Below are 27790 nucleotides of genomic sequence, written 5' to 3'. Positions count from 1 at the left end.
CCACCTAGCTCATTCATCTTAAACATTCCCACATGTCTGCCGATTGAGAAACATGTGCGACTGTGACGACCGATAGGTTGCAGTAAATCTTGAAGATCGAGGATGGCAAGAGGTCCAGGACGAATTAAAGGTGGCAAAGGAAAGCGTTGGAAGAAGGGGCACAGTAGCAGTTCCAACCCACAAACAAAATCCCATCGACAAAATGCGAAAAGCCGATTCTTCCACCAAACAACTGCTGGTATGTATGATTGCATGTATGAATGTCTCATTCGAAAACACTGCGTTAGTTTTACAAGTCAATTTAAGTCCTATACTGACCATTTTGTACCGTATTGGTAACATTAACAGTAATTTAACTACACGTAGTTGTGTATTGATAGAAAGTTTACAGAGGAAGGACTCAACGTTGTGTCCATGTTCCTAGATTTATGAGTATGGGGTGTCATCCTTTTCTGCATGTCGTGTATGGCTGCTGCTGATGCCTTCAATAGCGTCTCTCTGAAAAACGTTTAATCTCTTCAGTCTAGATACAAACTACATTAGTAAACCATCACTAGAGGTGCATCGAGTCGACATATACTGTTCTAATGCAATATAACATACATGTACTTACATTGATGTAGTGATGTGGGCCCGTGGGAATAAAGCAATCAGCAATGTTTGGAGTAGAGAAATGATGATATGAGGAATTTTAAGTTGTTGTCATGGAAACTTCCATGCTCCTGTCACAGTCACTCCACGACTTCTTCCAACACACAGGAGCACAGACAGACAAACGAACACACACACACACACACACACACACACACACACACACACAATATATATATATATATATATATATATATATATATATATATACACACACATATATATATATATTTATATATAATATATATTTGTGTGTATGTATGTGTATATATGTATATATATGTATGTATGTGTGTGTGTATATATATGTGTATACATATGTATATATATATATATATATATATATATTGTTTATGGGTAGAACAATGATTTACTTGTACACATGGCAATGGAAGTAATTCAATCTAAAATACTACATTCTTGTTGAAGTAGTTGATTTGGGAGCATGCTCTAAAAAGACAAAAATAGATGTGCGTAACCTGTGATGATTGATTGTTATTCAGTGAACAAATTCCACCCAGGATTTGATAGCCTCAAATTCAGTGTCAATGTTTAAGTTCAGTATTTCTGCAGTGTACCATGTACATCATTACAAGTAAAGTACCATTTCTTTGTCAGCTGAATCATATACAATGAAGAAATGATGGACATGAAATTAGTTGTATTGCAAATTTATGACCATGGTAAAGCAATCAGTGGTTCCAGGCCTAAAACCTGTGGGTTTGCCTGTTTCCCTTTATGGATGACGAAGTTTGTCCCATGGTGCAAGAAAAAGTCACAAAAATTATTTCATTCTTTCTTTGCTTTGATTGACCAACCTATTCATCCAGGAGTGAATTCTGATAATTTTCTTGTCAACCCTAGGTGGCAGTGGTCTTACTGAAACAGCACTAAAGCGACACAACCAAGCCGTGTTGGATGATGACGATGTTGAGATCCAGGATGTAGACAAACAAACTGTCAGTGACAGATCCTGTGGTACATTCATGAGTGGCCTCACTGATTGCACCAATCCTACATTTGACAAGGTCAAAAAATTTTGGGATAATAATTCAGCCAGCCACAAAGAGGTATTTGGTTTACTGATAATCACATTTGAAGTAATTAACTCTTGCTTTGATTAAATCCAAGAGAAAAACTTTTTAAGTGCAAAAGCCCTATACACACTGGGACACATCAGAAATTTATCCATACACAAGCCATTGTAGTTGTCATTGTTCTTGAAAATAAGAAAAGGTGCCATAGCGATGCTGAATTTTTAGAAGTATGATTTCTCAGTGGTTAATTGCCTGACTTGCCTCAATACTGGTAAACTGATCAACTTGCCAGAGATTCCAATCCACCTTTATCAAGGACTGAGTCACTCACAGGCAGAAATTTGTTTCCTGCAATGTTAAATTCACTCCATTACCAACAATCTGTGATTAAACTAACATCCTTTACAGCAGAGTGATTATTTTCCATATTTCTTTTCTAGATTTGTGCAGTTTTAGCAGCAGTCACTGAAGTGATTCGTGCACAGGGAGGCAAAGAAACTGAAACTGAATATTTTGCTGCATTGGTAAGAATTAGACTGAGATCTCTTTATCAGCATACTGTAAATTTTCAGCTTTCCTTTTTCAGTTCTCTTTATTAGCTCCGCTGTCAGCGACGCGGAGCTTATCAAATAGGTTGATTTTCCGTCGTCGTCCGTCGTCGTCGTCGTCCGTCGTCCGTCAACAATTGCCTTCTCCTCTGAAACCGCAAGTCCAATTGCTTTGAAATTTTATATGCAGTTGACTTAAGGTGACCTCACTTCAGTTTGTTCAAATCATGGTGAAATTTGCATATTTGTATTTTTGGGGCATTTTTTGGTGTTTTTGGTAAAAAAATCTTCTTCTCTAAAACCGCTTGTCCGATTGCTTTGAAATTTGATATGCAGTTTGCTTAGGGTGACTTCAGTCAGATTTGTTCAAATTGTGGCGAAATTTGCATATTTGTATTTTTAAGGCAATTTTTTTCATTTTTGGTAAAAAAATCTTTAAAAATCTTCTTCTTCAAAACTGCCAGTCAGATAGCTTTGATATTTGGTACATAGGTCCCTAGGGATGATCTATTTCAGATTTGTTCAAATTGTGCAGAAATATGCAAATTTGCATTTTTAAGGTAATTTTTGCCATTTTTGGTCAAAAAATTTATTTCTCAAAAAGTACTGGTCTGATAGTTTTGAAATTTGGTATACAGCTTTCTATTGATGAACTAAGTAATATGTATTGAATTTCTGATGAAATCTGTAATTTTGTATTTTTGGGGCAATTTTTGCCATTTTGGTCAAAAAATGTGTATTTCCAAAACTACTCATCCGATAGCTTTGAAATTTGGTATACAGGTTCCTACAGATGAACTAAATGATATTTATTGAAATTATGATGAAATCTACAATATTGTAATTTTAGGGCAATTTTTACCAGTTTTGGTCAAAAAATGTGTATTTCCAAAACTTCTCATTCGATAGCTTTGAAATTTGGTGTACAGGTTCCTACAGATGAACTGAATGATAATTATTGAAATTATAATGAAATCTGCAATTTTGTAATTTTGGGGCAATTTTGCCATTTTTGGTCAAAGCATGTGTTTCTCAAAAAGTACTGGTCTGATAGCTTTGAAATTTGGTATGCAGGTTTCTACAGATGAGCTAAGTAATATATATTGAATATCTGATGAAATCTGTAATTTTGTATTTTTGGGGCAATTTTTGCCATTTTTGGTCAAAAAATGTGTATTTTCAAAACTACTCATCTGATAGCTTTGAAATTTGGTATACAGGTTTCCATAGATGAACTAAATGATATTTATTGAAATTATGATGAAATCTGCAATTTTGAATTTTTGGGGCAATTTTTCCTATTTTTGGTCAAAAAATGCGTTTCTCAAAAAGTACTTGTCTAACAGCTTTGAAATTTGGTATACAGGTTTCTATAGATGAACTAATTTTGATCTTTTGAAATTATGATGAAATCTGCAATTTTTACTTTTGGGGGCAATTGTTGCCATTTTTGGTCAAAAAATTTATTCTCAAAAACTCTTCATCAGATAGCTTTGGTTGACATGTTCTTAGGGATGATCCTATGTGATACATTCAAAGTATGATGAAATCTTCAATTGCGTATTTTTGCAGCTTATTTTAGCCACTTTTTTTCTGGCCACTACATTGAGCTATCAAAGATTTCCACCCTTCTTCATTAACATGTGTCAAAAATAGTTATTCTCTACATAAACACAGCGGAGCTATATCGGCCGCTAGGTCGCTTGTATATTTTACATTCACGTCTCATTGTTTTTTCGTTTTCACCTTCCGTACAATGTCTATTCAAACTTGTAGGTAACAACTTTAGAGACAGTTGACACAGAAGAATCAAAAGCGGCTGTTCTTTATCTGCTCAACATGGTCATGAAAAGGTGAGCTAAACTGTCTTTAGTTTGCACATGTACTAGAAGGGTCAACTTGAGACTTAAAAAAATTAGTCCAGAAAAGTACACAACTGTATTTACTGGTGTATAACTTAAAACTCAAAATTTGAAATATTTATTTAAAATGTAAAGAAAAGGACATACAAAAAGACTTGGTCATCAACCCTGTTATTTTCCTGACACCAACATTCAGTAGTTCCAATTCTGTTCTTAGAAAACTATAAAAATCATGAGATGTGTATAAAAGGTGTAAAATTATACACATTTGTTATTTATTTATTATATTTCTTTATCTAATTATTTAAATATATTCATTTATTTATTGTCAGGATTGCTCCTTCAGTTCTCAAAAGTCGTTTTTCAATGGTCAGCAAACCCTTACTGGAGATCCTAGCACAGCACAGTGGCACAGCAGTTTCACCTCTACTCAGGTCAACTCTGTCGTGTTTAGCTACTCTACTGAGGGTACAAGAAATTGCAGTGTGGAATGATGCATCTACGCTGCAAGTTTATCATGGCATTCTTAGCTTCAGTATTCATCCAAAGCCAAAGGTTTGTTTTCATCGTAACAATGGTGTTTTCAGCCCTTATATTCCATTTCAAGGTGTGGTTATAAGCCACTTAAGAGGTACAATATAAGATAATAATGAGATGCATATTTTAAAATATCCAAGGTTGTGTTTTAGAATCCAGTTTATTGTGTTTATCCACAAAATAATTTTTGAATACATGTCTTATTTGCATCATAGCACGATATCATTATATTGGAAGAAAGTACAACTAAAAAGTGTGACTGGAGACTAGTTGTTCGTAATTCTGTTACAAAGTTTATTTGACAACTCAGACCCTGGCATTTTGTTGAATGCAGTTATCCAGCAATTCACAACCAAGAATTGCTTCGGTAGATCAGGCTAAGCACTTATACAAACACAATTGGACACCAGAAAATAACAGAATACACCGTAACTTTGATTCCACTCCAGGTGCGTCGAGCTGCCCATCAGGCAGTGTGTGCAATACTGAAAGGAAGTACATTTATGAGTCAAGGAGACCCACCACCCTACCATCCTGCAGCGTCAGCTACTGCCAAGTTTTGCATTCAACAAATTGAGGATACTGGAGGTAGGTAGTAATGAGAAGATAAATAAGAAAATAATACTTTTCTACATTAAAGGTTTCAAAAATTTACCTTCATCAATTTTCTGCAACCCACAAACTCAAGATTGTTGTGGATTCGGGGAGCACGTAATCTCTTATTTGAAGTGGTAACTGATATTGAAATGGCCACAACTTTCTGTGATAGCCCAAAACAATTTTTTTTTTTCACAAACTCAAAATATGAAACTTTGATTTTCACAAATACTTTTGGCAACTTGATTTCCTCTGCAGGTTTTGAAAGATGACCTCATAAGCTCCAGACCAGAAAAAACTTGGAAGAGTTTGAATTTTGTCCTCAAGTTGTATTCTGCAATATATTAAACTGGGCATCACTTTTGAATATAGTATCAGTGTCGTCACCACTGTTCTGTCATCATTATGCATTCATTGAAATTAAAAATGTTCCTAAACTTTCAAATCTCTTACTTTTAACAAGTTATTGGGCATCACAGTAGTGACTTTGTCAGAATGCATTATGAATAATGAGCAATAAGTAAAGTGAAAACTTGCAATATGAGTCAATCACCATGTGATGATAGTGTATAGAGTGATACCACAAGTGAAAATTTGAACTTCTAAAAATGAAATATTTTACACAGTTTTTTAAAAAATATGATCACAAATTGTTTTCCATCATGACAGGTGCAGGAGAAGCCCATGCCACTCTTCATGTACTTGGATTGTTGAAGGATATCCTTGGTGTATTTCCTCAGAGTAGTCTTAAGTCAACCTGTGAGACAATCTTACGTGTCATGACTCTCAGCAATGTGGTGAGTTGAACAAGGCTTGAATGAAGAGCCACACTGATAAACAATAGGAAATTTCATATTTTTTATACTTTAATGTTTCTGTTTCCTGGTCATAAATGTGTGATTTTACCTCTGCTGTTTCAAAACACAAGTCAACTGAAAAATTTTCCAGACCTAGTATCTATAATTAGTTGGTAGATTTCAGATTACTATTATTGTCAGATGAAGATTATCTAATTTTTCCTTGCTACCTGTTTCTAGTTCATGCTAATCTCTGAAAAGACGACATCACATCCTCATGCGTGACTTTCTTGCTTAAAGTCTATATATTTTCTTGAGCAAGACTCAGTGGAAGACAGTGAAAATAGCTGCAATATTTAAATTTTACAATGTGTAATGCAAAAAACGATTTGCTATATCTTGCACTCCCTAGTAATTTAACCATAACCTTTAACAAAGTACCAACAATGATGGCCACATAATATTTTAATACACTTATGTCATGTCTGTATAGTTTTGCTTTACATCTGAAGATTTTGATAGTCCAAAGCAATCAGAATGTGTGTTCCCACACATTCTTCTGAAAAATATTAGAAGAAATTTTAAAATGCGTAAAAAGCACACAATCTGATTGAATCTTTCAAAACTTCTTGAAAGTGTTTTTCCGTTTTCTTTTTCCAATCTTTCTCCATTTTTGATTTCTGCACAGCTTGTCATGTCATGTGCCATGCAGGCTCTGCACGGCATGTTTCTACTCAAACCAAAGCCCAGCAGTCTACCGGCAGATCTTAATGCTCAGCTGATCAATGCTTTATATGACTACCAGCCCAGCGAAAATGATGTACAGCCTTCGCTGGCGTGGCTCGCTGTCATGGAAAAAGCCCATAATAATCTGCAAAGGTGAGCCAGGGAGGGGAGCTTTTATCAATCATGTAAAACCAACAGGGTGACCAAGGAAATGGGGGAAGTAAGAGGGTAGTGTCGTAAATTTTGCAGATAAATGACTCATATTCGAGGTCAGATAATCTGTTAACATTTCGTTATCACTTGGAAAAGTGATTTTTGAAAAGAGTCTGCAGCAATTTGAACTTTGATAGACAAAGTGTGACAAGCATGACCTGGGTAGACATGCCAATGTAGTGATGTTTGAGAGCTTTGAAAACATGTGAAAGAGCTAGATGAGTAACCTGTACTTTCAATTGAACACATAGAATTGTTGACTGTGGTGAGTCATCATTTGCAGAAAATATTTGTAGAATATTTGTAATGTACCCTTTGAAAGATTGAAAAATCTCACATGTACAAGTATGTCATGGTATTGCTGTAAATTTTCTTCTACGATTAATAGCATGACGTCAATTCTTTCCCACGTAGCCAAGTTTTGATTACTGTGCTACTGGTCAGAATTAAATAGAGTCTTTGGGGAGTATAGTGTGAAATTACTATCATACATTCTTTGAAGAGAAATAGCTCAGAACTGTGGTCATTATAGCAAGTATTGATAAAGGTGTCAACTAAAGCCAAGCGCTTTGTATTAATCCTTCATATTTTGCAAAGTCTTTTGTTTTCAACTTTTAAAGGCAGTCAATCAATTTGTTATGAGAGAGGAATTTTGATTTAGGTCATTGACATAGGAAAAACAGTCACTTACACTGTCTCTCTTTCCATTGTAGGGTGGATGAAAGACTATGCATCAGTCACTTACCAAGGATTTTCAGCACTGCCATGAAATGTTTTGCGTCTGAAAAGCGAGAAATAACACAAGCAGCAACACAGACTCTGAAGGTAAAATTTGTTTTGGAATTTATCATCAAATTTAGGTTAGGTCCATCATTGATTCAGGTAAAATCATCATTATGAATGGTTAACAAATGCGAAGTAATTTTATTCATAGGGCAAGTTTTGTAAAAAAGGTGGTGAAAACAGACATGTACTTTTTACTGTCTTACCGAATGCCATTGGTTGCAACAGAAAAAGTAAACCTTTATGACATTAGGAGAATGTTAAGCCATTTTAAAATCCATTATCATGTGAGGGAAGGGGTGTTATGTTTCTATTTATGAAAGACAAACCAAGACAAACCCAATTGTATGTGATCTGGAGGATTGGAACTGTCATACATTTACTGTGACAGGTTTTTTTGTACAATCACACAAAATTTGATGATTACCAATAAATAGATAACAAATTTACAGAGATCAGTGATAATACTCACTATAATCGTGTCGTCTTTGTGACATGATGCAAATAGCAATTTGGTGGTCAGAGGTCCCATGTTTTTTACCCTACATTTTGGGTCTAGGAATCAGACAACTGATCTAATAATTGGATAATTTGAATAAGTTGAAACTTGAAAACCCTGATTTTACATTTCATAAAAATGAGGAATATTCTGAATCTTTCAATTTTTTTAGCTTTATTTATTTTATGCATGGTGAATTGTCAAAATTACAATGTGTGAAATGTGTACCATTTGACTGTCACATCTGCTCACGTACAATTTCTGTACGTTATGTCATTCATGCAAAGCAATCAGCTGTCTGAAAAAATGCTCAGCTAGTACACATTGGTCACTCATATTTTCACTTGATAAGTGATAGAATTTATTTCAAAACTGTATTAAATTGTACAAAATCATGCAAAGCATTTTATATGAAAAAAACTCCAGTTGCATTCGCCACTCAACTATAAATGTGACATTTTATCAAAAACTGACAAATTTTGATTCCATGATTACTTGTTAATAACTTCAGCACTGAGATGATAGACAACAATTTATGATTGCGACTTGTAGCAACCTACACAGCCTTAGCCGAACGGAAATAAAAAAACAATGCAGTAATATCACCTGATTTCACATGACGTGTAAAATTTGCTATCATTGGAGAAATAGCGTATAAATGATGGCATCTTTCATCTGGATACTCAGACCACTCGAAAGCTGTCACACATGAGTGTACTTTGGATACTTAATTGATAATGTGTCACCTATCAACCATTGGATCGGATTTCACCACTGTCGGATGTCCTGTTTACCCATCTAAGATTCTTTGATGTATGACAGTATGTTCTTCACAAAGTTCATATGAAAGGCAAAAATGATAGACTGAAAGCAGAAATGAGTGAAACTATATTATTGATGAGTTTACCACTTTTCATAGCTGCTGCTGGATCTATTATATCAAATATTCTCACAGTAAATGTTTTCTCCCGTACTTCTGTGTGCCGCTATTTCAGGAATTACTTCAACACTGTGTGAAGCCAGCAGCTGAAAGACTTCAAAATGAAGTGAAGAGTGCCCCCAGTGGCTGTCTGACGTCAGGCCATAAAATGTTCAAAGCGGTTGAAAGTGGATTAGCTTATAAATATCACGCTTCTTGGGGACTTGTCTTGCAAGTATTAGGAGTGTTCTTTGAGGTAAGATTAACAGTAAAATGTCAATTAGTCATGCAATATTTGGATTATATGCTAAAAAATCTGGTAATCATGTGATTTCATGTTGTCTTGAGATTTACTGCAAGGCAGCACAGTGATGTTGAGAATATATTATATATCAAAGAAACAGCCAGACTTTTCCGCAGTATCTGTATCAGATATCACAAAATACTACTTACTCCATTCATAAATATTATCTGTTTTCAAGTACTTCTGCTATGATTTATTCAAGAAATACTAATCTAGGATGAGACTTTGCCGGTCAGAAATCACTCCTAATTTCCTACTGGTCTTCCTATGAGGTAGCTTACTATCACCACCAGTGTGCCCTCTAACAAACATGTATTTCTGGAAACTATATGTCAGTTTGAGGAATTGTGGAAAACGCTATACATAAGACCCATATCTTTATATGTAAACAAAAAAATTTGCTTGCATCACGGGCAATTGTGCTGGGCATCACATGTCATATTGGCTTAGAGGGCATACTTGTTACCACAATTTTTTGTGAAATTTTTCCTTCTACACCTTTGCTACGGCGAAATTGCAGTAACTCAAATGTCCATGAGAAAAGAACTGAAATAGAAGACGAGTACCATTTCCTTTTGTGTTGTACCTTTTTTACCAGCTACAGACAGAAATATATTCCCACAATGTATTTTAATCTGCCTTCCAAATTGTTTTCAACTTTTGACTGCAAACGATGCTACCATTCTTCAGTGTTTAGCAGCATACACTTTTCATGCCATGAGAGTGAGAAAAGAGCTTATGAATTGCAATTGTAAATTATATTCATTATTCCTGTCAATTTTACTTCAGTAAGAATAATATTTGTAAAGTGTTGTGGGCTGAAGGTCTTGACTTACTGAATAAAGACCATCTACTTACTTAGGAGAAAAATACAATGTAGGTCCTAAATCATAGTAATTGTTATGATTTATTGGTAATCTTCTGACCTCAGTTTCCTTGATAAAGAGGTTCTAAAAAATACACTAAGACAAACTGTGGTGAAGAAAGATCTTCATGGGAATGTATTTTTGAAATAATCCCCAATATAATTCAGAACTCATCATGATATTCTCAATGTCACTATGGTACATTTTATCCGGTAAAGAGAGAGTTTAGAGTTTGGAATATGCCAGCAGAAATGAAAACATTACACTCTGGGATTGTGGAAAGAAATCATATAATATAACAGCAGCCTGGCCAGAGTTGTACATGTATGTTATTGAATGTAATTAATAATATGGTAAAAAGATATCAAAACTCTATTATTAATGATATCAGGAAAAGATATTTCAATTTCTATTCATATGTATTCAAGAATTAGTCAACTACTTTATGAAAATTGCTAATGAGACCAATTTTACCAATTTCTCATATTTCTGTTTTATACCATAAGTTAGTATTATTTTTTATGGTAAGTTGACGGTAACCAACAAATTTCTGTAATTATTGTGTATACGTTTTTTTTGTATATTATTCAGGTACTGGGTAAAGAGTGCCCTGAGATGATGAAGAAATGTTTACAGTCGATTGCTGATCTCCGAAATACTCATCAGTTTCTGTACATCTATGAATTAGACAAAGCTGTGGGCATGGCAGTACGGACCATGGGACCAAGAATGGTCTTAGAGGCTATACCTCTACAGGTCACTGGAAATGAGTATGTAGAAAGCTCTTTGCTCTTAGAATGGGTTTTGACTCTGAATTATAAGGAAGCTATGAGAGTCAGTCTGAATCCACTTGCATCTGTTAAACTTCTGTAGTAAACCTTTGAGCTGACTTCTGTCTATCATCAAATGCCATCCATAGCTAGTTCAAAAGTCATATATAAACAGTGTATAAATTGACTTGTCCTGTATGGAACTGGATTAATTATCCCTTTGAGTGCCAAAATCAACTTTTGTTGTCGTTGTAGAATATAACATAGCCAGCAGCTTTTTTTTAGATCTAGACAAGTTTTTCAGATTTTTCCCAAAATTTTGGTCAAAAATTGTAGCCATTGAAATGTTAAGTCCATTTGCAATTTGGTCCAAAATTATCAAAAAATCAATCCCAAATTTTTAATGCATGTGTGTGTTTTGGGGGTGTATCGTGAGGAAATCATGGGCCCTAAAGAAAATTTTGTTCACCATTATTGCAGCAGTAAGAGAGGTAAAACCTTTTGGCAAGTGAACATCAAATTGGGATGTAATGGTGCAATACTGTCAGTTAGTGCAAAATGCACTGTAAGCTCCTGGCCTTGGAAGTCCTTGAATTTAAAGTCGGGGAAAGTTCTTGAAAATGAAAGGAAGTCCTGGATAGTCCTGGAAAATTCATAAGCCAATCACAAATTTCAAAACTCACAAAATGATTAGTTATTATGTCGTAAAAATGATATACAAAATGATACATAAAAATTATGTATTGTAAAAATGACATCTGAACAATGGTATTTAGGACCTAAAAAAATATTTGCTGTAAAAAAGTCCTTTACAGTTCTTGAGTTGTAAAATACTTTGGGAGTATGGACCTTGCACTCATTATCAAATATTTTAGATTTGTTTCTACTGCAAATCCATACATACATCAATGTTTACACAAGATATAAACCATTAGCTCTTTGCTGTTGTATTTTACATTATCAAATGACTTTTTTGTAGTAATAATGGTTAAAACCCATTTGTTGCCATATTTATAAAACATAAAGTAGAATTCAGTATTGTAGCTTTATTTGTTTTAAACACAAATTTTGTTGGAAGAATGATATCCGACCACCCATAAAAAAGAACAGAATTGTGTTTCAAGAAAACTTTCATATAGAAAACTTTCAATATATTAATATCTGAGAGCTTTTTGTTTTGCATTTGTCAGATACGAATTTCTTTTCTCTCTGTCAACAGAGATAACTATGATTTCCCTAGAAGTTGGTTGATACCAGTATTGAGAGACAATACCAGAGAAACAGAGCTTCAATTCTTCATCAGATACTTCCTACCACTGGCTGCAAAGTTGAAAACCAGATGTAAGTTGGCCTTCTATACATCTCTTCCAAGTAATATTAACAATTAAAAGGTTATTGATCTTCCAGTTATGGTGAAACTGTGTCAGCATCCATCACAGTAATCATTTTGGTTAAGTTCTGTTCAGTGTTAGTGTATGTCCTAAATTTGGTTTGTGTGAAGGAAAATAATGGTGCAAGTACACAAGGAAATGATAGAATTTGTTCTTCACTGGCAGGATACTTTCAAATGTTGTACACATCAATTTGGATCTCAATATTTGTTGACTTATCATTGTAAAAGTTGTGGTTCATTTGGAAAACATCAATAATCATACGGACTTAAACCTCAGATCTCATGCACTATTGGTGAAGCCAATCAGACAGACAGCAAAACCAATGAGCCACATTGCCTTTCCTGTACAAGGAATGGATGAATGACCCAGTACAGTACTGCATTCGTCATGATTGATGTTGTTCATTACTGGGTTTAGTATTTACATATTTGCTCATAAATGACCGAGACAAAGATATCAGAAATACTGGTAACAGATTTACTTTTAAAACTTGTTACAATAAAGGGGGATACAATGAGTCAACAAGTGTTGTCCTCCTCCATTCAATCTTTCAATTATTCGATCAAACATTTCATGTTTGCGTAATTGTATTTTCCTCACAGCATTGGAACTACAACAGAGTGGTCACCTGGTTGAAAGTAAAACTTATGATGTTCTCCAATCACAAATGTGGTCCTTGCTGCCTGGATTCTGTACCAATCCAACTGACCTCTGCCAGTCTTTCAAGAATATTGCTAGAATCTTGGGAAGTGTGCTGACGGACAGACCTGATTTAAGACCTGACGTGTGCAGCGCCCTCAGGCTATTGATTAGTAAGAATGTTGACAATGGTGAGTAGCAGAGAATTCTTACAACTCATTCGTGCTCTGTGGAAACATTTTGTGATAAAAAGTATGCTCATCAAAGGACAGTTAAACTCTAATGTATTTTAATAGAAATACGTGGAATTGCGAAAATATAGAACTTATGCGCAGTCACATTTTTGTTGTCAGAAAATATCAGACTGAAAGTACTATATCTCAGTGAAGTGGCAAACACTAATTTATCAGCTTTCATACTGTCCTTTTCAAATGCAATTGTTTTGGACCAAGACAACAAGGGAAATAAAAAAACCAAGTATGATTGATTTTTTCAAAAAAGATAAAAAGAACTGCAACATTGTGTGACTTCATCCCACATCACATCCATGCCAATTTTCAAAATATTCTGTGCAATTTTACCAATTATGTCGTATTCTTATGACTGAGACTTGTTTGTGAAGGAAAATCATGTCTAATGAATGTACATGTACATCATGTGGGCTGTTTGAACGATTTTCAGAAATGAAGCAAATTAATTTGACGTCTTAGGTGATGTTCCCCTCCCAATGGATGAGAAAAACTTTGGAAAAATCCAGCCTAAGGGTATACATGTAGCATGTCAATTTGGCACACTGTATATATATACTGATAGTTGAGATCAGTAAAATTTGTTTCAATTACAAAACTAAACTTTTCATCTTTCAGAGGAAAACAAAGCTGAAGTTGCTAAATATGCCAAGAACTTCCTTCCAATTCTCTTCAATATTTATACCACTGTTGATGCTGAGAAGAAAGATTACACCAGATTTACAGTCTTGGAAACCATCAAGACTTACCTCACTGTGACAGATCCTAAGGTAGGATAAATTATGTGGCAAATCTAGTCTTAACTCTTGGTCATCATGAAGTATCTGTCAATACAATCTAACTACTCTACCACTGAATGAAATACTGATCATGAATGCCAATCTTCTGTGATATCAACTATTCTGTGAGCAAGTTTTCAACCTGTTCAGAATCCAGCTCAGTGGAAATATCCAAATTGTCATGATTTTTAAGATAATATGTATCAATATATGCCAATTTCTTTTCCTAAGTATCAATTATTGAGAAATGTATCAACTTAGATTTTGAAGAACTCATCTGTCACAACAAACTTTAGAATATGCTTGATTGCTGACACATCCCAATTAATTTAAAAACAAGGTTGGTTTGGTCAGTTCATTTGTACACCACTACAGATAAACTGATGTGAGCGTAGAGCGGTGGCTTTCAAAAGTCTATCAAATCTTTTTATAAATCATAAAACATGCACATCATTAGCATGTATGTTCAAATTTTGAAATGCAAATTTTCTTATGCTCAAATAGGCCAGTTAATACCATTGGATTCGGTTAAAATTAATACATGTGTTTACCTTGTAATATCTCATTTATTCATGGCATCTGTCTATACTTTTCACAGCTTGTGAACAACTTCCTCGACAAAGCCATGGACAAACTGAGTACAGAGGTTGCATCTGTTGTCAAACATGCTGTCATGGATCTCTGTATTGCTATGGTAACACATATTGATTCAGACAAACTCAATAAAGTTTACAGAACAACAGTTGTACCATTTCTGCAGGTAAGATTTGTTATGATCATGGACATAGCAATTTATACTAATACCTTTATTTAATTTGCATATGATACATCAGCCTTACGGTATGGATATTTTTTAGCCACTATTTGGTGCTAGTTCAGTGCTATAGAAATTCAAATGAAGATAGCATGCATTCAGTTTCATAACATGCATCATATATAGAATGCTGGGTAGTAGCTTTGATTTAAATAGAGAGAAACAATTATAAACTTTTACAGGATTTACACAATTTTTTGCAGTCCAAAGATGTTTCAATGTGAGTGTTGAGAGAAAACCAGAATGAAGTTGCCACAGATCATCTCTTTAAGCCTCTGTGTATGCTTTAAAAAATTTGATGATATCATAATTTTCAAGCACTTTCTGTAACAATGATGATTTCAAACATTTATTGATTGAAAGATTTCATACTTGATCAGTAACAAAGCAGATGAAAGGCAGTTTTAACATTTACCTTTGCTGCAAAGTTATGTCTTTACAATGTGTGAATTCTGAAATCTCATGGAAAGTATTTCTAGTTTGGCAGAATATCAGAACTTGTCAGAGGTGATTCTGTATGATTAATTGGTTTACCAGATTTATTTGTTTTTCCCCCCCAAAGAGTCAAGACAAGACAATGCAGAAGAAATCATATCGCATTTTGGAAGAAATATGTGGCAGTTCATCAGATGCTAGTCAGAAATTTGTGGAGGATAATATATCAGAGTTGCAAGAAATACTACTCAATACTCTAGCATCATCAATATCATCTTCCAAAGCTGTAAGTGTGAGCAGTCTTTATCATTACTGTACTTTGTCTATTATCTGTATCTCTAACTCATGAAATTTCAAAATTGGAAAGTATGACTATGAGAACATGAATGTCAAGGGTAGAAGTCAGTCTTTAGTTTCTTTCAAGTAAAGAATAGAATACAGTTACTGTAGTGGAAAGGTTGCATTCAAGTGCAGAAAGCACAATTGCAAAAACCACATTCATTCACTGTTAGATCAAAAGTGACACAAAGCTGTTACTATGATTCAATTTATGCAGTGTATAATTAAGCAATAAATCACACCCAGCGATGGTATACCACGAGATTTTGACCAGTTCACGACATATATGCACGAGCAATAGCGAGTGCATATAAGAAGTGAATTGGTCAAAATCTCGTGGTATACCTTTCAAAATCGAGTGGTATACCTTCGCTTGGTGTGATTTATTGCTACTATATCATAACAGTATATTGAAATTCTGGCATAGAATGAAAAAAAAATGGATTTTGGTTCTTGTTGAGAGCTTGCACGTGTGCTAGCCGTGGTATATCACGAATATACCATGGTTCTTTTCGCGTCTCCAACAATCAGATTGCTGCATTTGTGCCATCAATATACTGGTATGATATAATAATGAATATTCCACATTGATTATGAATCATTAGCATAACATTTCAATACCAAACAATGCTCATTTATATAATTTGGGATACTAATCCATCTCGCATCTTGCTCTAAGAGATTTAATGCAGCATAACTGATTACGTTGATACGAGAATAATTTTTTTCTGATTTTAGCCAAGACTCAGATGTCTGACATACCTTGTGAAGAGGTTGTCTTCAGAACACAGTAACTTCATCGAGTCCATAACTGGAGAGATCATTCTGTGCACCAAGGAAGTTGGCATCAAAGCCAGACAGGCAGCATTTACATTACTTATTGAAGTTGGCAATACTATGGTCAGATTAAACCCTGATAAGACTAAACAAGGTAACATAAATCTGTCTTGTCTAATCTAACCCTTGTCTGTAACTTTATTACATGTAAATGATTTTGTTGGCTTTTTAGAGTTGTCTCAAGTTTCTTGAGGTTATATCATGCAATTTAGAGTCAGACTGTTTTTGTAAATTTTGGTCAATCATACTGACAACAAAAATAGCTATATAACATTATGAAGGCATGCAAATGCTTATCTTGTTTATCATATCTACACCTACTTGTAGGAAAGCTTTTCTAAGTTTCAGATCAAATGGGAATTCATTGTAATTCTTAAAAATTTTAGCATTAATATTTTATCTTTTACGTTTGCAATTTTCACTCACAATTTTGTTCACATGATCAAAAATCATTCAAGTTGAAACTGCAGTCAGTATTTAATTTGTAAGCAGCATTCAAGACTAAAGGTTTAAATTTGTTAACGCTATCTTTATGATGACATGATTTTGACATATATGAAGATGTAGACGTGGCTTCCCTTAACCTGGATTCTCAATGTCTTTGTTTTCTAGAGTGTTTAGGTAGATACGTAGAAACAGTATCAGCTGGGCTGGTTGGTTCACCAACCATGGTCAGTGCTACAATTGTGGCTCTGACAAGATTATTATATGAACTTAGAGGTGAGAATAATTATAACTTTACAACTGATTTCATTATTTATTATTTTCAATGTCCCTTCCATGATGAGTTATTTATTCAGGATTATCTGGACATTAAGGCCAATGACCTCTAGTGCATTATCAGTTACAATGAATATGTTATTATATGTTGCATAATACTGTCCTGACATTTATTTATAGCTGGGTCATAAGCTGAATATCACTTATTTTACTGAAAAATCACTGGCAGGAAAATGACCAAAAAGTAAAAGCTAAAATGCATTTTCTTTCTTAGAACTGCACAATTTTTACGAAACATAAACGAAAACATAAAATACACTGGAAGGTTACTTCATAGATTATAAAATTGAACATTTTTTAACGCCAAAGAAAAGTTGGGTCTGTGATGGAACAAATACACTGGAGAAGCAAGTTCAAGTTGATTTGTTTTCTTTTCTTTTTTAGTGTTCTGCTTTTGACAGTTTTTGTAAATAACATCAAATTATGCGGAAACCATTTGTAAAATGATAAGCATTGAGTATGATGCCTTGACCACATCTCACATTTATACTTCTGTCTATTCTGTCAACTTTACAACAGACAAACTTCCCAGTGATGTGTTAGGAGAACTCATCGATGGCATCTGCATACTCTTGAAATCTCGCAATCGTGATATCGTCCAGTCTGCATTGGGCTTTGTCAAAGTTCTCATAAGTGTTCTGAGTGATATAGCCCTGGCTCAACACCTGCAAAAGCTGGTAAGTCTTCAGTCTTTGAATGGAAGTTGTCCACTGATGTCAGAATCCTTGTTGCAAAATAACTGCTCTGTAGAGTCCACTACACATTTAAACTTGGTGAAAATTAGATGGCAATGTGAAACTTACAGTTCTATGTATGAAGGGACTTCACACTTCAAAATGCTATGATTGGATGTTTAAAACTTTCATGAACAAAATGGTTAAGTATTCTACAGAATGACTGTAAGTAAATTCCAACTATCTTTCATGTCTTGCTGCCAATCAGATTGATAGCGTGGTGACTTGGAACAGTGACAGTCGACATCACTTCAGATTCAAAGTGAAGAGTCTTTTTGGTAGACTAATGAAGAAATACGGGTGAGTGTTCAGGGATTTTTTGTTTGTCATATAACTATATACAGTCCATTACTTTGACTAAAGTGTTCTACAGTATGAAAGACATCTGAAGTCAAGATTTGACGTTATCAGGATGCTGCAAGAATGCTGCGCTGGGCACCTAACGTACATGAAGTGCAAAACAAACATTAATATACAGAAAGTTTATTGATAAGTGACGTTATATGTAAATTTGTGTGTATATTTGTATGTACACAGCTAGGAATTTGTATGGCTGAATGAATGAATGAATGAATGAAATTGAATGAGAAATTCTTTTATCTATGTAATGTCTTCGATAATCTGGTGTTCAAGAACAGCATTGTTATTCAGACTCATATTCAAACATAAATCATTGATTTTATTTTGATGTTTTCCCATCCATAGGTATGAAACTATTTTCAAAATGGTGCCTGAAAATTACCGCAAAATGCTGAAGAACACCCAGAAAATACAGGAAAGAAATAAAAAGAGGAAAGCGCTGAAGGAAGCTAATAAAGTGTCTGATGAAGACGAAAACGAAAGTGCTCCGACTCACAAAACAAAACCAGAAAGGTAAGGTTTTAATAAATGTTAGTGTTGTTACTTTCCTCCAGTGCGTCAAGACATTGAAAAATGTGTAGACATAATTAGTTCTTGAATTATGTTATCATTTATATGTCAACCAGAAGTGATTGTATCTAACGATTCATTCCTCATCAATTTGTTAGTATTGAAGAATTGCTGCAAGATACTGACTCTGAAGACGATATGGATGAGGAGGAAAAGAAACCGAAGAAGAGAGACAGGGTTGCTAAGAAACAAAAGACTGCTGCTTGGTTACAAGAGGATGCAGATGAAGAACCTCTTGATTTCTTGGATCCAGCTGTCTCAAAGAGAGTGCTGGGTAAGCCTTCAACCATCTGTAATTTATAGCGCCATCTATCTTTGTTTATATTCCAGTGAACTCAGTCTGTGGTTTCTGAAGGTTTCTGTACATTTTGTGATAAGACGAGTTTCTAGTTTCACATTTACTGGTGAAATAATCGAGATATTCCAATGATTGACATGGGTTTAACCAAATTTACATTTGATAAAATGCCACCTCATTCGTTGCCCTGTGGTATGAGAAAGTGCGTTTTGTGTTTTGAATAGCAGTGTTTCAATAGCCAACAAATAACAGCTTATTTAACTGTGCAATCAAACTGTCAAAACTGTTCCAAGTGGATATCATGCATGATATTCATGCAATTAAAGTACTCAATCACGACTAGATTTATATTGTCGTATGATTTTGGTATACCGTAGTATGCTTTGAATTCCATAATGTTCTTTCATATGGTTTATGAGGTGTGCAACAGTCCTGTAGTGCTTCAATTGTTTTCCTTTGATTCTACAGCCACAAATCCTGATTTGGAATCTACCAAGAAGAAAGCTGCTGCAAAACATGAGTTTAAAACAGCCCCAGATGGCAGACTGATCATAACAATGGATGATGATGATGATGAAGGGGAAGAAACCAGTAAGAGGAAAAAAGCCAGTATGGATGATCTGGATGTACTCATGGAAGAATCTGCCCCTGCCAAGGTAAGCATATGACCTACCTAAAATGAATGGAAGAGTCCTGGTTCTAGGTCAAGATCTCAGTATGCAGTGTTTCACAGTAGGTGAACAGGAGACAAAACACATGAGTGATGAAATTATTACCAGGAAATGGTAGTAATCAAAGCCCCTTGCCGTCTAACTTTTAACCCTTGCTCCACCTTGGTTTGGCCCAAATCCATTGTAATCAAGGGTAATCGTGGAGCTGCTTACATTGAATTAGGGGTGAACAGGCTTTCTGAGCTTTTTGTGTCAAATTCAAAATATCATGAAACTTCCTTTTGGTAGTCCTTTACCAATATATGTAATATAATGAATTTGTCTGAATCAGAGAAACTCTTGATCTCTGGTAGTCCATCAAAAATTGATGCAGGGGCACTTTAAACGCAGTTATCCTTGTACAAATGCTTCTCTTAGCAGTTCTTACTGGGTCGAAAGGTAGCAGAAATACATCAAAAAAGAGGAAGGCCCTTCTGTAAAGATACCATACATGAGTGAGACATGAAAGTGATATGCAAATTTAGCTGCTGCAGTGAAAACAGCATTTCTAGAAGTAATATATCTTGGTTACATGTCAGGAGTTAACCATAATAAATACATATTCATACATACTATAATATTGCGTGTGACTTTGTTGAAAAGGACAGAATCAATGGAAAGGTTAATTGCGTACTTCATACATTGATTTCTATGGACTACATTGTGAAGCGATTTCCAGGTTAACCATGACAACAATATCTGATGAATATTTGTTTAGCAATTTACAACTGGCAGAAAGAATATTAAAGCTGGTAGTTTGGTAGTAGCATAGTAATGGATAGTATGCTTCTACAAATGTCAATAAGTTCTTGTCTAGTAAAATACAGTCATGGAATGGTGCTAATTCTAAAAGCTACTCATATTTTTCATGTCAGGGAAATCGTAAACGTAAACTTGAAGAAGACTCTGATGAAGAAGTCATAACCAAATACAAAGGTAATATTGTCAATCTTCTTGAGTTGATTTCTGCCAGATTTATCTGTTTGTACACCAAGCTTTTGTTGTCAAAATTTTCTTTCTTGCACAATTCTGCCTGTAACACTCAGAACATCATGTGCAGTGTACCAAGAGGTCATGGACCAATCAGAGCAATTGTGCCATGTTGCGCACATTTGAACATGTTAGGAATTATGCAATTGGCCAATTGTTGCCCATACAGATGCATGATGGCTCATTTTAAATGCCACACATCTACAGAGTGTCTGCCAGGGTAATGTTAAGGAATGTCTCAGTAATTTGAGCTGGGCATGGCAGGAGTTAATGCATATCCTCTTTCATAAATGAGAAAACCCTCAAGAAATTTTTCAGTGGCCAGAATTTGCAGTATGCTGATCAATTTATTTGGTGTTCAGCTTTAAATGAACATACTGCGGAAGTGCTATCAGTTGGCAAACTACAACCAGTCCATGGTTGAAATGTAGAAATTTTAATAACAAAGTGATATTTTTCAATTTTGCTAACAGCTGGTGGTAGTGGAATTCACAGACCAGTGAAAGTTGCCAAGAGGAGTAATCTTCCACCTGGTGCAGAGTACAGGGCCAAGGTCAGTTACATCTCTCTCTGGTTGTTTGGCTTTAATGTCAGTTGATTCACAGGGGAGCATTGCATAACAAATTATCGTTTCTCTCCTGCACTGAAAAATTAATGAAAATTGAACTTTCCAGACCTGTTCTGGTGTTGCTTGTTCAGACATAATGAAGTTATTATGTCAATTCACTGCAAAATGAATTCTATTCATACATAATTTATCAAGAGAAATATAGGCAATCTTAGCCCAATCTGTTCTGAAATGTCAAACCAAAAGTGTGATTGAATTTTTTTCTTCGAGGATATGTACATGTCGTTGTTATATGTATATTACACTCACAGTGTAGCTATGCCCGCTCTTTATGGTGTGCGCTACCTTGCATAGCACTATTACCATAACATGCACCACATCACATCATCACATCATAACACAGCACCAGTCAGATGTGCAGAATATCGTCTCACATTTTACAATGAAATTCAGAGCAAAAGTAAACAAAACAACGGCAATTCAATAATCATCTGTTCAATTTTGAATTGTATCAATTTCATGACTATGAATCAATATGTATTATGAATTGAAATAACTTTTACAGTGGTTATATGAAAAAAAATTCAAAATTTCTTTTGAACAATACAGATTCCTTAGAAATCAGCACAAATCAATAAATTAATGTTTCTGATTGTTTATTGCTTTCATTAGTATATTGTGTATATTTGTTGAGCTGACATAATTTTTTGTTGTTCTCTCACAGAAAGCGGGTGGCGACATGAAAAGACGTGGCATGCCTGATCCCTATGCATACGTACCATTGAATATGAAACAACTGAACAAAAGGTATATTAACATGTACTTGTGATTAATACATCATGAGACCCTTGTTGATTTCATAAATATGACGCTGTGGTGTTCGTATGCTCCGTTTTGGTGTCATTTTACCATGTTTTATAAATCTTACTGTTCAACTTTAAACAGGAATTCCCCCTATAAAAGCTGGATTATAGTTAATCTATGCAAATGTAAAACAGCCAAGCTACTGATCAGACATGCCGTTTTTGGTCCCAGAATCCTACAATTCTGCTGTGTTTGAGGCGTTCATTGTCATTGAATATATATAGCGACTAAACTTGAGTCGAAAATAAACTGAAAAAATGTTCCGTTTTTGTCGGAGAATGCATACGTTTCAAAATGTGATCCTGTACAACCATTTGAACCCCTCTTTTGCATATGTCACGAAAGTGCACATCAGGATTATTCAAATTTATCATACGGTCACAGCGATGCTATGAGAATTCAAAAACTCCCACCCACTGTATGCAAATCGCTGCGTCATCAGTAATCCCCCTATTGTGTGCCCACAGTCCTGTAACTTCCAGTTTAAATGGCTTTGTGCATACACCCAAAGGCATGTGGAAGATTCAATTTTAAAGCACATTTTTATGACAGTGCTTTTCGATTTTGACAATGTTGACATGTTGAGTCTCAAAAACCACTTTCTACATAAGTAACTCTTACATAGTGATGTGTTGAGGGAAAGACCTCAGGCTGCCATGGTAATCTGATTAAAATGACCATAATAAAACATCTCCCATTGTTTTGACAGGAAAAAAGCCAAATCTTCAGGACAGTGGAAGTCCATTGTGAAAGCAGCAAGAAGAGGAGCCAAGAAGGGAATTCAAATCAAAGGACAAAAACGGAAAGGAAGAAAATAATCACGTCATGAAATTTGATCATTGTCAGTGGTTTTATTGAAGTAGAATTGAAATAAGACAATTTCATTTCAATGGTTTGTAAATTCAGATTTGTAGTCATTGCTATTTAAGAATTTAGAATAAACATGTTTAATTAAATCCTCACGTCAGCTGTCACTGTCAATTTTAGTTTTTCAAGTTCAGTTATTTGAACTTTTCACTCAGGTGTGTCAAACATTTATAGATGTAGAATGCAGTGTTGCAGCCAGGAATTTTAAACCAGGGGACACTGTGTCCCACTACCGTTTATTTTTGGGGACGTTTTGCAGATTTTTGGGACAACATGCGTCAGTTGTCAATCAAATTTTGTATTGTTTTGTAACAAATTAGTTTCACAGCAACCAGGACTGCGTCACTCTGCTCGACTGTATCTGCTGCCAATTAGAGCTTAGTCAGACTACAAGCAAATTATGATATCAAGTGCACCATTTTAATTTAATTGTTTTAATCATAGCTCTGAAAGTACACAAGTATAAGCCTCAAAATAATCATACAAAAAAAAAGGTCATGGTCAATATTACTTGCAGACTTAAAAACATAGTCGACTCATGAGTGCACCCGAGGTGACCCACAATAGACGAGAATGCAGGCCAGCGGGTTGCATTTTGGGGATGTTGTCGCAAGGGTGTGTCCTGGCTGCAACACTAGAATGTAGTGCTTTTTCAAAGAGACATAATAGGTTTCCGCATTGTACAAGTATGTGAGAGTACATTATTGTACCCAACATTAGTGATGTGTTGGCTGGAGACGCCGGAAAAATGCTATCACATACTTCATGTATGCTGATATGGAAATATTTCAATATTGCTGCCGTATTTCATAGAACACATTGATTATTCATAATAAATACATAAAATTCAATTTCTATAGTCAGTTGATAAAAAATAATGTATTATAGATCTCTGGAGAAAGTTGTAATCTTCACTGTGGAAATTTTCCTATGACAAGACACTAGTTGAATGAATGTGACAAGAATGTGAGTATTGCGATATTAACTCCGTAAATGTAATCTTTATACCAGTACCAATAATCCTTATCTTATGTTAGCTCAAACCAAACCAGCAACAAGATTTGCAGCTACCTGTTCAATGTCTTCATTGACGGCTCTGGCTTCCTCCTGTGTTTGAAGTGCAAGCAGCTTGACCTCGCTGTCTTCTGCCTCACCATTTACTGCAGCATCAACAGCAGCAATTGCTGCGTATCTCTCTGCAGCTGCTGCAGCACCTCTTGCTTTGTGTACAGCTTCCTGCGCCATGTCTGCATCACCAGACTCTTCTGCAGCCATGGCTCTCTTAATAGCTGCAGCAGCCTCACTGATGAAGAGTCTGGCCTCACGGACAGCATTGTTAGCATCCGTTTCCAGACTGCTGACTTTGTCAATATCAGCGTCTTCTTCGGCAACGTTTGTATCATCCAATTGGAGCTCATCAGGCATGGGTAGTCCTCCAATTATTGCACTTTGCAGTAACTCTCCATCATTGTCTGCAGACAAGATTATATCACCAGCAGTGTCATCAGACTCACCTTGGATGTCCTCTTGTGGCATCGTGGTGACGGTCAGTAAATCTTGGCCACTTTGAGCCTCAGTGGAGTTAGTGTCGTCATCGGTGCCTTCAGCGGTTGCTCCTGGTAGACCTGTTGTCACTTCATAATCTTCCTGCATTACCATGACCTCTTGCTCATAATTAATCGTTGTACCTTCAAGATCAAGCTCCCCAGTACCTGGTTTTGTTGCAGCGTTTGCGCCTGTTATAGCTGCATTGCTTGACTGTGTCGATGCCCCAGGGTTTGTGTAGGCGATCCCAGCTTCATCGGGGTTTAAGTCCATGGATGTGACATTATCAGGAGAGAGTGGTGCGTCTGTGCTTAATAATTCATCATTAAAAAGCCATCCACTGTAATCATTTATTGGAGATTCCTCTAAGACAAGATCCGCGGAAGCTTTTCGTTCTACCACAACTGGTGGTTGTGTTGTTCCTTCAGATGACGTCATATTTGTTGCTCCTTCACTCGTTTCATCAACCTCAGTTACCGAAGCCACAGTTCCCTCCGGCTCCGTTCCTGATAAACCCTGTGTTCCTCCTACTGTGCTCTGTAGTGTCTGGGCTGCAGTTTGCATAGTAGTTGCTTCAATTGGTGTCGTCATGGCTTCAGTCTTTGTTACCGGGGATTTTGTTGGTTTTTTCTTCTTTTTCCCGTGTGTTTTCTTTGACTTGTGTTTCGCCATTTCAGCTGTTGATTGTTCCGGCATGCCCGTCACCGTAGACATAGCACTCACAGTTGTCTCATTTTGCGGCAAACCCGATGGGGTAACATCCAGATCATTTTCTTGCATTGCCTTCTGCAGTAAGTCTTCACCAGTCGTGTTCTCTACAGCTTCTGTCACTCCAGCTTGCATTACCTCTGCTTCAATAGAAACTGAAGATGTGGTAACATTATCATCCTCATTTCCAACATCATCTGTAACCATAGATACATCAGTCTCATCCGTCAAAGTGGTTGCTTTGGCCGTAGATTGTATTCCTACAAAGATAACGTAAATTTTGTCAAGTTTGATTCTAATAGAATATACAAGACAATCTGAAAAATAAAAATTGAGGCTCATGGGTAAAAGACATGTTTCTGACACAATACTAGTGTTGAACATATAATAATCAATCTGATAGAAATCAGATGTACCGGGTAGAGATGGCGACGTCTCCACCTTTGCTTTGTCCTTGCTGTTCTTGTTGGCTGATCGTCTCCTCATTGTCAGCGACAGAACGATGGTTGATCGTCTCCTCATTGAGGGGACAGCAACAGAACGATGGTGGATCGTCTCCTCATTGAGGGACAGCAACAGAACGATGGTGGGTCGTCTCCTCATGGAGGGAACAGCAACAGAACGATGGTGGGTCGTCTCCTCATGGAGGGAACAGCAACAGAACGATGGTGGATCGTCTCCTCATTGAGGGGGCAGCAACAGAACGATGGTAGATCGTCTCCTCATTGAGGGAACAGCAACAGAACGATGGTGGGTCGTCTCCTCATTGAGGGAACAGCAACAGAACGATGGTGGGTCGTCTCCTCATTGAGGGGACAGCAACAGAACGATGGTGGATCGTCTCCTCATTGAGGGGGCAGCAACAGAACGATGGTAGATCGTCTATTCATTGAAGGGAGAGCAACAGAACGAGGACGGCATTGCACAAGCAAACTTGAAAGTGTTACCGTGGCTAAATCTGCTTTTTAATAATCAGATTGTGTAATAATATTTGTTGTCTGGTGAATGGTTTTGTTCTAGTTCGTTGTTTTATTTTCGTGTGCTTTTCAATAGCAGTCTCAAATGCACCGTATATAAAACACAGATTATACATGTGACCATACGAACAATATTTAAACACAATTACCTTCTGCAGGTGTGGTGGGTTTAATTGGTTTAGCAGTGACTTGGATCAACGTGAGGTGATATAAAACGAAAAATATTTTCCAGTCCATCCTGTATCTGTGCCTGGATCAATATGAACAACAGATCTGCAAATAAGGAGATTGGATCTCTCAAAAGTTAGATAAAAGAATAATTCATTAATTTTTTGATGGATTTCGAACTCACAGCGTACGGCACCCAGTCACCAAGCCAAGGCATCACAGTCAAAACTGCTCGGCCAAATCCACTCTTAAAAACACGATTGGCTCAATGACCCAGCTAAGTTGTTAAGATTTTTCTGACAACGACCCCTCCAAATATGATACCAAGGTATAGATTTCATAATCGCTTCTCTCTACTGTGAATATTACATGTAATTCCATTGTACATCCTCTTACTCAGTGCCTTGGTATAGATCAATGTCTGGTATCCATTTGAACGATGTCCAGGATGACAAGTCAATAAATACTTATATTTAAAGTTTGAATTTGATAGGTAGTGAAAACAGTGAATTGACCTGCAACGTTAACATGTGCAATGTGACTGGATTTTATCGTGAATAAAGCACTGTATTAGTACATATGTAACATCAGGAGTCTCTGGTAAAAATTCAATACTTTGTTCCCTAAAACACAACGAAAGTTGGATTGTGTGCATTATAACAAATCAAATACCATTAGCCTTCACTGTTTTCGTAATCCTGTAAGAACTGAAAAAGTCGCTAAGAACTTCAGAGAAGCCACTGAAGTTCAAGTACAAAGCTACATACCTTGGGATATTTTAAAATCAAGATTACCTACCTGGTAGTTTGTAAATCCGATAGATACTCAACGGAGAGTGTGATGTGGTTTCTCTGCTAAACACTGTTGCAATATTATCTTTTGAATATTTAATTATTACAATGCAGTAACTTGGCCATCTGTTACTATTCCCATTGTTACAATTACTTTGTGAAATTCACCAGTCCCACCATATGTGGCCATTTAAATTATCATCTGTTGCTCATCTGCCGTTTGATGAATTAATCATTGAGATTTTTGCCAATAGGAATCTCTGTTG

General features: G+C 35.8%; 2 protein-coding genes across 2 annotated transcripts; one reads left to right on the top strand and one right to left on the bottom strand.

Annotated features, from left to right (window-relative positions):
* Positions 1 to 15: 15 nt before the first annotated feature.
* Positions 16 to 23430, top strand: LOC139120604 (RRP12-like protein). The gene is made up of 27 exons (XM_070685111.1): positions 16 to 238; positions 1516 to 1721; positions 2129 to 2212; positions 4013 to 4089; positions 4431 to 4653; positions 5085 to 5223; positions 5902 to 6029; positions 6718 to 6908; positions 7682 to 7793; positions 9246 to 9425; positions 10931 to 11109; positions 12329 to 12450; positions 13106 to 13333; positions 14009 to 14160; positions 14768 to 14929; positions 15546 to 15704; positions 16496 to 16688; positions 17207 to 17314; positions 17894 to 18051; positions 18317 to 18408; positions 18814 to 18981; positions 19137 to 19312; positions 19805 to 19992; positions 20922 to 20982; positions 21510 to 21589; positions 22329 to 22411; positions 23178 to 23430. The coding sequence occupies exons 1-27, from the start codon at positions 103 to 105 to the stop codon at positions 23284 to 23286; spliced, it is 3894 nt and encodes a 1297-aa protein (XP_070541212.1). The 5' UTR covers positions 16 to 102; the 3' UTR covers positions 23287 to 23430.
* LOC139120605 (streptococcal hemagglutinin-like) lies at positions 23300 to 27663 on the bottom strand. Its single transcript, XM_070685112.1, has 3 exons — positions 27532 to 27663; positions 26715 to 26838; positions 23300 to 25848 (listed from the first exon to the last, which is right to left on the bottom strand). The coding sequence occupies exons 2-3, from the start codon at positions 26800 to 26802 to the stop codon at positions 24374 to 24376; spliced, it is 1563 nt and encodes a 520-aa protein (XP_070541213.1). The 5' UTR covers positions 26803 to 26838; positions 27532 to 27663; the 3' UTR covers positions 23300 to 24373.
* Between the last annotated feature and the right edge of the window lie 127 nt (positions 27664 to 27790).

The sequence above is a fragment of the Ptychodera flava genome, chromosome 20 (assembly GCF_041260155.1).
Source record: "Ptychodera flava strain L36383 chromosome 20, AS_Pfla_20210202, whole genome shotgun sequence".
NCBI classification, from domain to species: domain Eukaryota; kingdom Metazoa; phylum Hemichordata; class Enteropneusta; family Ptychoderidae; genus Ptychodera; species Ptychodera flava.
This window is presented reverse-complemented; position numbering and strand designations above follow the sequence as displayed.

What these genes read in the sequence shown, in the direction of transcription:
- LOC139120605 (XM_070685112.1), bottom strand. Translation starts at nt 26,802, where the DNA reads ATGGACTGGAAAATATTTTTCGTTTTATATCACCTCACGTTGATCCAA. An exon ending in ACCCACCACACCTGCAGAAG is followed by an intron (nt 25,849 to 26,714) that starts GTAATTGTGTTT and finishes TTATCTTTGTAG; the next exon opens with GAATACAATCTACGGCCAAA.
- LOC139120604 (XM_070685111.1), top strand. Translation starts at nt 103, where the DNA reads ATGGCAAGAGGTCCAGGACGAATTAAAGGTGGCAAAGGAAAGCGTTGG. An exon ending in TGTCTCAAAGAGAGTGCTGG is followed by an intron (nt 19,313 to 19,804) that starts GTAAGCCTTCAA and finishes TTGATTCTACAG; the next exon opens with CCACAAATCCTGATTTGGAA. An exon ending in ATGAAACAACTGAACAAAAG is followed by an intron (nt 22,412 to 23,177) that starts GTATATTAACAT and finishes TTGTTTTGACAG; the next exon opens with GAAAAAAGCCAAATCTTCAG.